This window comes from Colobus angolensis, unplaced genomic scaffold, assembly GCF_000951035.1.
Source record: "Colobus angolensis palliatus isolate OR3802 unplaced genomic scaffold, Cang.pa_1.0 Scaffold27, whole genome shotgun sequence".
NCBI lineage: Eukaryota > Metazoa > Chordata > Mammalia > Primates > Cercopithecidae > Colobus > Colobus angolensis.
The window spans coordinates 2,951,946-2,965,658 of record NW_012115932.1 but is presented as its reverse complement, the minus strand read 5'-3'; the positions used below and the strand labels follow the sequence as shown (position 1 = coordinate 2,965,658).

General features: G+C 35.7%; 1 protein-coding gene across 5 annotated transcripts in view; it reads left to right on the top strand.

Annotated features, from left to right (window-relative positions):
* The window catches only part of RNF145 (ring finger protein 145), a 51,991-nt gene extending 38,643 nt beyond the window's left edge, over nucleotides 1-13,348 (top strand). For 4 of the 5 annotated variants that reach the window (XM_011947689.1, XM_011947691.1, XM_011947686.1 and 1 more), the window contains exons 7-11: nucleotides 1,529-1,669; nucleotides 2,291-2,473; nucleotides 7,977-8,124; nucleotides 9,116-9,472; nucleotides 11,724-13,348. In XM_011947689.1, coding sequence (XP_011803079.1) covers nucleotides 1,529-1,669; nucleotides 2,291-2,473; nucleotides 7,977-8,124; nucleotides 9,116-9,472; nucleotides 11,724-12,089 — 1,195 coding nt within the window. In that variant the 3' untranslated portion in view covers nucleotides 12,090-13,348. The remainder of the gene's footprint in view (nucleotides 1-1,528; nucleotides 1,670-2,290; nucleotides 2,474-7,976; nucleotides 8,125-9,115; nucleotides 9,473-11,723) is intronic. The other variant, XM_011947688.1, reaches the window with a different exon arrangement.
* Nucleotides 13,349-13,713: the final 365 nt, after the last annotated feature.

Here is a 13,713-nt window from a genome sequence, read left to right as displayed (position 1 = left end):
GGTTAAATTTTCAGCCTTTTTCAATGAGAATGAAGTAAAATTTTAGTTTGTTTTCAGTCATGGTTCTTATATTGTAAAATTACACACAATTTGTTTAAAATTGTTACTATATAATGATTTCAGTGTGAAAATGCCAAACAATTCAGAAATTTAATTTGTAGGAATGTCATAAAAGTAATGATTTTTTCTAGTTATTAGCCACCATGATTGGTGGATATTTTGGCTTCTAACAGAAAGACTTTTTTTCTCATCATAGTGTACATTGGTACCATGTAAAATTAGATGCTTTCACGTAAAAACCAACTTATAAGCAATTGTGTAGGAAAGATAACTATACAGAAGCATGGAGCTGTGTAGTAAAAGGCAAGCACTGATTGCCTGAATAATTCCTCATCTATATAAGTAAAATTCTTCTTTGAAATTTAAAACTTAAGATGTAGATACTATATAAGGGCTGGGAGCATTAGCTCAAGCCTGTAATCCCAATACTTTGAGAGGCCGAGGTGGGAGGATCACTTGAGGCCAGTTTTAGCCCAGTTTGGGCAACATAGCAAGACCTTGTCTGTATAAAGAATAAATTAACCAGGCGCGGTGGCACGCTCCTATAGTCTTAGCTACTTGGGAGGCTGAAGTAAGTGGATCACTTTTGCCCCGAAGTGCAAGGCTGCGGTTAGCTATGATTGTACCACTGCTCTCCAGCCTAGCGACAGAGCAAGACCCTGTCTCAAATATATACATACATATATATATATATATGTATATATGAAAGATATGGTGTGAATGCTAAATCCATCTCATTAGTACATAATAGTACATGTATTTATAAAATACACATAAGTTAATATCTAAGTTCGATGAAAATATTTGCCGGCTCTAGTAGTATCATAACAAACTTTTATGTTAAAAATTAATATTAAAATTATTTTTAGATAGTCTTGGAGTGAATTCTTGGGCATGCTTTTGAAGTAACCCCTTTTTTAAAAATGCGTTTGTCTCAACCTAAATTTTAAAATGCCAGTCGTATGTAAGATACTGATGGATTAGGAGGAGTGATACACCCCGCTCCACAGCAGTTTGGTCAAATAAGGAGTTGCAGCAGGTATTCATATTATAACGTAGCACAGTGAACAATTTGAATAGCCAACATTTTTCAGGAAGAACAGTGGGCAACTGTACAAACTTCTTTTGAATACTTGTCAGCATGCTAATTATATATTTCTTAGATGTGAAGATTTAGGCTCTTTGAATTTTACTGCATTTGAAGATGATAGATTATTAAAAATAAGACCTAGTTTCAGATCTGGTGCTATCTGCATGTTTGCCAATGAGATAGAAAAATGTGGGTTTGAAGATGAATAAGATGGTTAAATTATTAGTGGAGTAATTGGGTGATTTCACCTCAAATTTTGGTTTAGGATGTTTTAGTTAATGAGGATCAGATCAAGCTTGGTGGTTATTTAAAGGCCTCAGATGTTTTTACTCCAAATGGAAAGTTTATGTCTGTTAATTTCCCCCTCTTTTTTTCCAGTATTGCGGAATGCTGCAGCACTCCTTACTCTCTTTTGGGTTTAGTCTTCACAGTTTCTTTTGTTGCCTTGGGTGTTCTCACACTCTGCAAGTTTTACTTGCAGGGTTATCGAGCTTTCATGAATGATCCTGCCATGAATCGGTAAGTTCTTTCCTTGAATACATCTAGAAATGTAAATGCTATATATAACTCAAGGAAGTAATGATGAATTTCTTTGGCTGATGAATTTTAGAAGAAATGGAATTGGAGAGTTTGTTTTTAATGGTTGCAACATTTGGGTTAAAGTACTATAAAAAATACATTTCCATGTTAAAGAAAGATGTATTTTTATTGTATGTATTAATACATTATAAATGTTGGACACCTTCCTTTCCTAGATTTCTTTAAGAGATTTTCAGAAGCTTGCTTTCTCCCATTTGAAGTTTAACCCTGTTAAAATCTGATTTCTGTATAGTTTTGATATTAATATCTGGCTTATTAACAAAGTCGGGTTGGAAAACTTCTATTTGTCTTAGAAGTTATTATTTTTGCCCTCATTGTGTGGTAAAATAATAGCTATTATGCCTTTGCACGTGTAGTGATATATATGAGTATTTCATTAATGTTATAAAGTTAATATACTGATCAGGTTTTTAGTCTGAATTAAGTCAGAATAGATTTAAAAATATGTAACAAGAGTCTAAGACTTTGGATTATTTTTCTCCTTGAATTAAATGATATTCAGATTATTTTATGTTTTCTGAAAATGTATGCTTTTTTCAGGGGTATGACAGAAGGAGTAACGCTGTTAATCCTGGCAGTGCAAACTGGGCTGATAGAACTACAGGTTGTTCATCGGGCATTCCTGCTCAGTATTATCCTTTTCATTGTTGTAGCTTCTATCCTACAGTCCATGTTAGAAATTGCAGATCCTATTGTTTTGGCACTGGGAGCATCTAGAGACAAGTAAGAGGCCTCTTAATATTCTTTAAATTAACTCATGTAATATTTTTTACATGCATTTGTTGTCTAAATATTTAGGGAATATTTAGAGACAGAAAAATGGATATGGGTAATTGGTATTAGCTTAGGTTAATTCAACAAGTTGATGTTTTTATTTTTCCTGTATGAGATGTTTGACTTATTTGACTGTTGTTTCTTCTCTCAAGATTTTTTAGTTAAAAATCACATCAAAGGCCATGTAATTATAAGTTAACTTTTTCTGCTTCAGATGAATTTAATACTTTTTATATTTGTCCAGTTTTAAAATTAAGAATATAGAGCATAAAATTTAGTCTAGCATAATAAATGTAACAAATAATATGTAATTTTATTCTGTGTAAATTAAAGGAGAGAAAGCATCAAGTGAAATGCAAATGAAGGAGAGGAAAATAGAGGCTCTCAGGTAATCATAAAATAGACATTTATGGAAAAACATCTTCATTTGATAGAGTTTTAGACAGTTTCAACTGACTGGATTATAGGGATTCTTGACAACTTATAGGACCAAATGAAATTAATAGTTGGATTCATGTACATCTTTCATTACAGTAAAATTTTAAACTCTGTATATTTTATTGATACATAGTAGTAGTATATATTTTTGAGGTACATGTGATGTTTTGAGAGCTGTATACATTGTATAACGATTAAATCAGGATAATTGAGGTATCCAGAAATTTTTGTGAGGGATAAAAGCCAAACTGTTACTTAGTTCCTTAAAGATACAGTCTTTTTACTGTAGTTTATACAAGGAAATTCTATAAGGAATTTCTGAAAATTCAGTGTCACTGTTTTTTTCTAGTGCTCTATCCACATTCTGAGTATTGATTATAGAAATACATCTGCATTTATTGCTTCTTTGGTAGCCTTTTATGAGTGAGGGAACTGCTAATATCTTGGGAGGTAGAATTGTATCAGCTGGTTTCTAAAACATTCCAAATTAGCATTTGAATTATAGTACATCCGATTCATCTTTGTATCCCCATAACACACACCGCCAAACATTCAATAAAATTTTTTCAAGTGGTAGGATGGCTGAAAAATCAATTTAAATAAGCTCAGACTCTTAGACGTGTTTTAGAGCTTCTTAATCATCATAATTGATTGTAGTTATTTCACATTTGTTTATGAGGTTTAAGGTTTCTCAACTGAGGCATTTAAAATGTTGAACTCAAGGGTGAGTGCAATTAAATAGCCACTTAGTAGATCTGAAAAGTAGATTTCTTTGACCTAAGTATAATTAGTATTTTGTCATCTGTCAATATCGTTTGTTATTAATCACACTAGTTAGTATATATTGATAAAACTAATACTTGGAAAAGAGAAAAATTATGTTTTTCCACTACTGTAAGTATCAGTAGATGCTGTTGTGGGTCTTCCCAGGATACTGAACTATCCTCACTACTGGCTTTCTCCAAAATTAGATGCAGAGGAGATGTAGAGAGAAAGGAGCAACCTGAGAAGTGTTGTATGTGGATTTGGGGTACTTCGAATTGGTGTCTGTGTTATTCCTTCTGGCTGCAGCTGCATTAACCTGAGGCAGGAGAGGCTGCCCCCTTGGCTGTGGGAGGAAAAGCAGACATGAACTGTTCTGTTCTTCCCTCCCACCATTGCCTACAGTAATAAGAGAATAACCGCCAGCTACATGCTAGTACTTTTTAAAACAAATGAAATAAAGTTAAGAGAAAAATGCCACTTACCACAACTGCCTCAAGAACTAAAAAGTTGAATAGTTCTATAACAGTTAAATAAATTAAAGCAGTTGGCAAACTTCTTGAGCCAGATGATATTACAGGCAAGTTCTACCAAATTTCAAGGAACAGTTATCCCTATTTTATTTATTTATTTATTTTTAGAGATGGAATCTCGCTGTGTTGCCCAGGCTGGACTCCTGGGCTCAAGCAGTGCTCCTGCCTCAGCCTTCTGTGGAGCTGGGACACATGTGCACACCACCACACTTGGCAGATTATTTAAAACAAATACTTTCAAACTATAAGAGGAATACCTCCCAGTTCACTCTGTGAAGCCATTGTAATCCCAGTATTGAAATAAATCAGGCAATTTGAGAAAAATAAAGTATTTCACTCATAGCAGGAGATATTACGAGGCATTTGTAACGTTGGCTTAAGGTAGACCAGTGGAATAGAGACCCCAGACTGACCCATATATGGGTGGAACTCTGGTATATGACAGAAATGGCATGCCAGATGAGTGGAGACAGGTGCTAGTCTATAATGAAGCTAGAAAAACACTGGATTCCTATCTCGCACTACAAACAAAATAACTCCAGTATGTTAGGGACTTAAATGTCAAAAACAGAAAGTTAAAATTCCACTGAGATTAGTGTATTTTGGATGTTTGAGTAGGAAAAGATTTCTTAAACTGACAGAACTGACTATGGAAGACCGAGATTGACTATAACTATGAAAGAAAAGATTAATACATTTAACTATTAATATTCGAATTAATAGCAATTTTTAAACCTAAAGATAAGTTAGAAATGGTCATTACAAACTGGAATAAAATATTTCTAGTATGTACTCCTTATCAAGAATCGCTCCTACACATCAGTAAGAGAAATGGACACAAAACATGATGAGGCATTTAGGAAAAGAGAAGACAGGCAAACATGAAGAGAAGTTCAGCATCATTCATGACAAAGGAATTGTGAAGGCCACAGCGAGATACTCTCTTACACGCAGTCAAATGGAAGAAGGAGAGAGAAAGGGGAGGGAAAAATCTACCAGTACCTATGATGGGGGAAGTTGCAGCTCTACTGGATATCCCAGGTACTGATGAGAGTGTAAAGTGGTGTAGTCACTTTGGAAGAGAGTTTGGCATGATCTCCTTATAGGTATATATTCAAAGACTCTTGCACGTATATAGTAGGAGACATGTAGAAGAATGTTCGTAGAACAGTTCACCTCACCAGAAGCCTGGGAACAACCCAGACGCCAGTGCAACAAGAAAGTAGATGATAACATGTGATAATAGTCACAGTGCTATGTTAAAAATAGTGACCCACAAAACAGTATGAATGATCATAGCAGCACAAGGTAAAAAAGTAAATCCAAAAAAATGACAATGTAGGATATTATTTTTATATTAAAAACAAAACTTTAAAATGTGTAATACTTAGGAATACGTATAGATAAAACCAAACTGTAAAAAGGGAAGCAGGCAAGAGAATGAAGCACACAGGATTCAAGATAGTGGTTTCGTGGGGCGGAGGGGCGAGCGAGGACGTGGTACATACAGGCAGGCCTGCCCCTGTGGTTAGATGTGGCTTATTGTCCAGGCCTTCGCCTGTATGTGGGAAGTGGGTTCATAAATGCTTGTTACATTATTTACAATAGTTAATTAGATTACTGACTAAATAAAAGGAGGGACATGCAGAGACCAATGATCATAGTACATCGTCAGTCAAGGATTGTGATGAATTCAATTCCGTGTACTGGGGATTAAAAAAGGAAAGGAAAAGCATCCTAATTCTCAAGTTAGAGGACAATTAAGAGATGATACTGATACTCCATGAAACAATAATTTTTATTATTAAAGAAATAATTATTAAGGGGAAAATCTTCATAAATATATCTTTGGAGTTGCTTGAACTATAGGTAATTTCCATGTTTAGCTTAGGGGAGGGTGTGTGAGTTAGCTTTAGCCATAGAAACAATTGGTTAATTTATCTGTAAATTTTATTGCAGTTTTTAATAAGGAATATTAGAACTATAGTCTGCTTATTCAAATTATATAGCAAATTTTCAAAAGGCAAACATTTTAGGAAATGGGTTGTCATTTTATAGCGCTTAACCTATTAATTTCTCAAGGCTTCAATGTAATTTTCCCTTATTCTTTTTATATTTTATTTGAAATTTTATTTTATTTTAACTATTTAGATAAGGACATATATGTGTGTCTATGTATATGTATGTGTGTATATATCCACCTGTATTAAAATTAGACATAAATGTAAAACTCTTGACATAACGTTGTATATATATTTGTGTGTGTGCTTAAATATATATGTGTGTGTTTATAAATATGTACATATTTCATATAAATGAATCATAGCTGGCTTGATTTTTAAAAAATATATTTAAGATTTTAAGGCAGATTGCCCTATTAGAGCTATAATTCATCATCTAACACAGTACAGCTACTATGATGATCCTTCTTGCCTGCCTTTCTTTAAAAAGTTAAAATTGCTGAATCTGAAAGTAAAGCTACTGACAAGTTTACATTTGTTCCTTAATTTCTTCTTCTTATTATTATTATTGTTAGTTTTTGGCAAGAAAAAATGTAAAACACTATCCAAAGTATGCAGCTTTAATTTTCACCATAATAATTAACTGTATTCTCTGAACTACTGATTATGTTAGGACCACACTGTATAGCATTTGACCTTGTGTGGTAATTTTTACTTCCTGCCTATATTATAATTAAAGGTAGGAAAGATGATTTATGTTATTTGTGTCTCTTTGAGATGCTTTACCTGGATTTGAGAACATATCACAGATGTTGATATTTAATTAAAACAGCTTAATTTTTTTTGTAGCCATAAGCTTTAAACTATTTCAATTGAAAGCCAAATTTGTTTAGCTTGAACTAGCCTAAAGGGTTTAAAGAAATGGAGAGCACGATGGAGGAATTTCTAGTGGGATATAAGAGTGCTTGTGTTTTGCTGAGAGGGCAGTTAGTTGACCAGCTCGGTTTATGAGGAACAAATTTGACAAGCTTGGATGGAAAAATTGGGAGTGGAGGACCTCAAATGCCAGACTCAAAAATTTAGAGACAGTGTTGAAAATATTATGAGAGTAGAGCTTTAGGAAGATTAGTCTGGCTGACAGTGTCCTGGATAGATCAGGACTGGAGGAGGGAGGAAAACCAGCTAGTAGATCTTACAATACAGTTGCTCTCAGTCACGTCTCCCACTTCCCCTGACCACAAGAGATGTGAGGATGAATGTACTTGCTCATTGGAGAGTCATTCCTGTTAGTGACACTGCACTAACTATAGCAGAGATTCTCATCACAAGTGGAATGAGTGGGGAGAGGGTGTCATAAGATTTATGTTATTTGAAAAATAACATATGTTATGAAAAAGACCACAAATTATTCTAATACTCCCTCCCTGTCCTAACCAGGACAAATTATTAAAATTGTTAAGGTTTAACGCTACAAAAGCCTGAAGTAATTTGAAATTGCTAGGAGTAGCAATTGAAAGCAAACTATTGAGGAACAAAAGAAAATCAGTGGTACTTTGCAGTTGACTGAGTGTGGTGACTTTGACATGCCAAGCCTGTGTGACATGGCCTGAACTCTAGTGCAGTGACTGGCATGGAGAAGGGTGTTCAGTGAGGAATTTGTGAAATTTAATCATGGCACCAGAGATGTTAGCTGCTGATGTGAGTGGTTGTGCTACTAGGTGGCAGGCACTTAAAAAGAATAATTTTTTCTTTCTCCAGGAGCTTGTGGAAACACTTCCGTGCTGTAAGCCTTTGTTTATTTTTATTGGTATTCCCTGCTTATATGGCTTATATGATTTGCCAGTTTTTCCACATGGATTTTTGGCTTCTTATCATTATTTCCAGCAGCATCCTTACCTCTCTTCAGGTAAGCCTATGATTAATTGACTCTGTATAATAACTGATTTTGTTATTTTTGCTCCCAGAAAAGGAATTAAATTTTTTCAAGATGAATGATTATAAGTGTACTATTGAGGTGATAACTTCTCTCTCTCTCTTTACTAGAACACATTATATTTATTTGAGCACAGGAGGTAGATGGCAGGTTATTAAAATATGAGATAAACCTATTGATGTCACTGTATTTTTTATGAAGGTAATTAAGCCTTTCAGTCTCTCTTTTTCAAAATGGTATGATACAGAGATGTCACGTAAATCTTAAATTGATAAGTAACTAAAACAATAAACATTTTTAGAGCTTGTGTCAGAGCTTATTTGGAGTGTGTTTTTTTTAAATTAAATTCCACTAAAAAATACCAATAGTTTCATGATGTATATAAATATATATGTATCTGATGTGTGTGTATTACACGTATACAGACATGATACATGTTTCGCAGACATGCACACACAAAATATTGCCCTAGAAATAATAAGCTTATTGTAACTTAAAGGAAGATCTTTGCTACCTAAGTTAAGAAGTAAAAGAAAATGTAACACTGACAGTGAAGAGTTACTCATTGTTTTTTGTAGAAGTAAAAGTTCTTTGAGAGTTGTGAACAGGAATGACTGGTATGAGGAAAATTAAGATGGAGTTGATGAGTTTTGGTGACCTAAGGAATAAGGGAAAAAGATGAATCAGAAAATTGATTACTCATCAGAATCATTTTAGGAAAGTCATGTCTGACGGTGTGGCTTTTTGTTATCTATGCCTGGATTACTAAGATCACCCACATTTTAGTTACATCAGTGTCTTCCCTTTAGAGTTGATTTTTTATTTATTTAAAATGTTTTTTTTACCTGGATACTCTTCTGTAGATTTGAAATATTGCATCCTAAAAACACCAGGAATGTGTTATTGTTTAAAGCCTATGAAAAAAGTCTCATCATATTTCAAGATACGTACATTGTTTTTTCAGGTTCTGGGAACACTTTTTATTTATGTCTTATTTATGGTTGAGGAATTCAGAAAAGAGCCAGTGGAAAACATGGATGATGTCATTTATTATGTGAATGGCACTTACCGCCTGCTGGAGTTCCTTGTGGCCCTCTGTGTGGTGGCCTATGGCGTCTCAGAGACCATCTTTGGAGAATGGACAGTGATGGGCTCAATGATCATCTTCATTCATTCCTACTATAACGTGTGGCTTCGGGCCCAGCTGGGGTGGAAGAGCTTTCTTCTCCGCAGGGATGCTGTGAATAAGATTAAATCATTACCCATTGCTACAAAAGAGCAGCTTGAGAAACACAATGATATTTGTGCCATCTGTTATCAGGTAACTCCTTCAATAAGAATCTGTTTGGGTAAGTCATATAGTGTATCCCTTGGGACTGTAACCATAGGGACTGTAACCATATTAACCAAATTCAACTTAAATTTCTAGGCAGAATTATCTTCTGGATTAAAAAAAAAGTGGACCTCAAGTATTAAAGACCTGATAAAATATTTCCATTTTATTTCTAAATTAAGTTTTAAATTTAGTCCCTTGGGTTCTAATGTATTGTTGTTTTCAACATTATTGCTCACCCATAAATAAAGGAAAAACAGGTTAGGTGCATTTTATATTTACTCCTGAATATGCACTCACACGGACTATCGAATAGACTATCAACGAGGGGTCAGCAACTCCTGAAAAGTGGTGTGCCAAAATTCTGACTCTTTTCCCTCTAGTATTCCCAGAGTGGGGAAGAAATATTCATGTATCTAACATAGGTAGAGAGAATATGTGCCCACCTGTGGGTTGCTGAGTATCCGAGGGTACAAACATTTGGTGGAAGTGGGTGGATGTGGCAAAGTGCCAACTGATGTACAATTGAAGTTGGCCTACTTATGGTCTTTGGCACATGCACCATAAAGAGCCTGATGATTGCCTTCTATTACAAATTAAAGGTAGTACTTAAATCACTTCGGAAATAAAACAACAACAAAAAGATCTAGAGTTTAATCATCAGTCACCCGTGCAAGAGGCTGCACTGTTGGAAATATGGACAGAGATAATGGCCAACAGCAGAAACTATGTGAGATGATGACCAACAGCAGAAACTATGTCCCATTTTTAAAATCACTCTCTAAGAGTGTAGGCTGGTAGACTAAAACTATAGACAGTGTCATCAGTATACAGGGGATATTCTTACTTCAGGATTGCTTCTGTAGTTTAGGTGGGGGGTGTATGTATTTGTGCATATTTAAATTTGTGCGTATTTAAGAATTTTTTTCTAATAGTAAAATACAACTACTAATTTTTTATTGTGATTAGAACATACTTTTTGATCCTAGCTAAACAATGGTTTCCAGGTTGTTTTTGCATTTGAGGGGACTGAGGAGTATATAGGGTTCCTGCCTCCCTTCAGAGTAGCCATTCTCTTAGTTGTGTTTATTATTAAAGTGAACCCTAGCTCTTTTGTGCTAGGTAGCCTCATTGTACTCAGGACAAAGCACATCAAAACAGAGTCGGAGCACCTCAGCTTCAGCAGCTGATGTCTGAATATTCCATCTCGGGGATTCAAGAGTCCTGTTTGTATTTCCTGTTGTCACATCACTTTTTTTGAGGTGCTAGAACTACCTGCTGATATCATATGGAAAATGAGAGTACAACTGCTTAGCTTCCCAGCTGGCTGCTTTTTCTTGGATGGCTTTCTGCTTAAAAGTTGACTCCCAGGTGTTACCAGTTCTTGGCAAGGAATTTCTGGGATATCCACACCTCCTTGTTTTGGGACTTTAAACAAAATTAATGATTGATTTGCCAAATGTATGTCTTTATAACTTCATGTCTCCAGGCTTCCCTCTTCATATATATCTTATGCAAGAAATATCAATGCAAAGTACACCACTCCTTGTTCTAGCGATTATCAAATGTGAGTGTATAAAAGTCACATAGGTGACTTGTTGTACATCGTGATATATTCCACTTCAGTAGGTCTTGGGTGGCCCAAGACTATGTGTTAACAAGTGATTCTTATGCAAGTTGAGAAACACTGGCTTATATAGACCAGATCTTGGAAACTGGGTATATACATTGTCCCTAATGAGAGATTGCCACTTCCTTGCCAATACCCTGGTATTATATGGCTGATTTTGTCTCCTTGCCAATAATTTCATCATAGAGTAATGTGTTCAGCTGTGTTGAAGCAAAACTGTAGAAAAAGTCCTGTCTTCATCAGGTTTTCTGAGGTTGTAATTATACTCTTGTCATACCAGTGGAGACCCAGTAATCATACTGCAACAGTTGTGTAACACTTGCATTTCATATTAAGGCAAAACCCAGTTATAAAGGTAGCTTCTTCCTCATTTTTGGTTTTTCCTTCACTTTTAGAAAGTACTTAGCCAGTGGTTCTTGCATTATTTGTATAAGGGGGATCTGTGGTGGCAGCAGGATTATTACTGATACATAAAGTAAGTTTTATGCTAAGATCTATGTTACAAATTTTCTATTGTGGGAAAGAAATGTTAGAACCAGAACTTTGGGGATAGCACCAAAGATTCTAGAAAACGGACATTTATAAGGTATCTATTTCCCCCTCTTCTAGGACATGAAATCTGCTGTGATCACGCCTTGCAGTCATTTTTTCCATGCAGGGTGTCTTAAGAAATGGCTGTATGTCCAGGAGACCTGCCCTCTGTGCCACTGCCACCTGAAAAACTCCTCCCAGCTTCCAGGATTAGGAACTGAGCCAGTTCTGCAGCCTCATGCTGGAGCTGAGCAAAACGTCATGTTTCAGGAAGGTACTGAACCCCCAGGCCAAGAGCATACTCCAGGGACCAGGATACAGGAAGGTTCTAGGGACAATAATGAGCGCATCGCCAGACAACCAGATAACCAGGAAGGGGTTTTTGACCCCAGAGAATATCCTCACAGTGCAAAAGATGAAGCACATCCTGTTGAATCATCCTAGAGGAAAAGAAGCAGGAATGATGCTTTGATACTCTGGAGGAGAAGTTAACTCAAGATGGAATTCATGCTCTGATTTGAGGAATGAAAATGAGATGATCAGGCAGGAAACTGACATTCCAAGGATCTAATCCAGGAAGTCCTCTCACTGGGGACCACCTGCTTTCATCCCCTGACATTGTGGGAGAAATTTTGCAATGTATGCTAATCAAAATGTATTTCTATGTTCTATGCTGATGTTTTATAGAGGTTTGTGAAGAAAATTCAACCTCAGCAACTTCAGAAACTGCCCCTGATACGTGTGAGAGAGAAATAAAATCAGATTTGAGTGTTGAAAGGACTAAGGAAGTGAGGATAAAGAGCATGAAGACAGCATGGGAAGAAGCAGGCAGAAGTGGAACTGAACTTTCACTCTCCGTGGGACAGATCAATCTCATCATCAACTCTGAATAGCGACCAGCCCTCTCCTCTACCCCCTTTCTCCTCAGTTAATTGGAACTCAGTCAGGTGATGATTGAGTCTTGTACAGCACTGAAATGAAATCAAAGATGAAGAAGCATTGATTGTATTCAAAGATTGAAGCACGCTCATACTTTGTATGTGCTTTAGAGAAGGGGTGGGTGGGCACTTGGGCCTTGCGGGTGCATTCATGTAATCTGAGACTCTTGAACTTTATGACGGAGTCTTCAATATTTTGATGTATATGAAACTTTTGTTAATATGTTGTATACTTCGCTGGCTGTGTGAAGTAAACTAAAACTCTAATGAACACTTTGGAGTCCGCTTTAGTGAAGGAGACCAAAGTGGGAAGGGCTTTAGGGCACTGATAGAGGCCCTGGGTGTACTTTTCAATCCTGTGTGATGTTTAATTCTTGCAACTGAATCAAAACAGTGTTAAATTATGGCAATATTTGCACCTTGGGAATGAGTACATAACTGTATGATCACACTCTGCAAATGCCACTTTTAAAGCTGTTAATAGACTTTGCACCTTTTCTTTGACAAGAATGTGTCATATTTAAATTTTTACATTCATCATGGCTACAGGTAGAACTGGGGAGGGGGGAATGTAATTTTTTATGGGAATTTTGATATGAAAAGAAACTAGTCATTTATTTATACAATAGGCTTGGCTCAAAAAGTGTTTTTCAGACCTCGGTATTCCTAATGTGGGATGTGACTTTATTTTATTTTTAGTAGCAAATTTGGATGTAGACTGACAGACATAGCTGAATGTCTTAATAAATTTAAATTTGAAGATAATTATGTTTTGTTTCTGTGGTTTGTTGTCATTATAAAATGCTTTTTTTGAATTTTGTTCTTAGGAGGTTCTGTTTTTAATTTAGTTGGACTTACGTGTTGATCCTTGTTAGAATTGCCCTGTAGATGGCAAAACTCTTTGATTGAAAAGGACCATTTCTTTGAAATCTTCCACACCCACTGTTAGCAAACCTAGCTCTGCTTCAGAGGTGTTTGGGGAGCTTTTTATTTTAAAAAAAAGTATACATTTCTGAACCTTACTTCTGATTCAGATTGAATCAACCTTTTGGGGTGCCTAGCATTTCAGAGCTTCTATCCAGCTAGCCTAGCACTAAGGCAGTATGACTTTTTTGGGGGGGAAAAAAAAA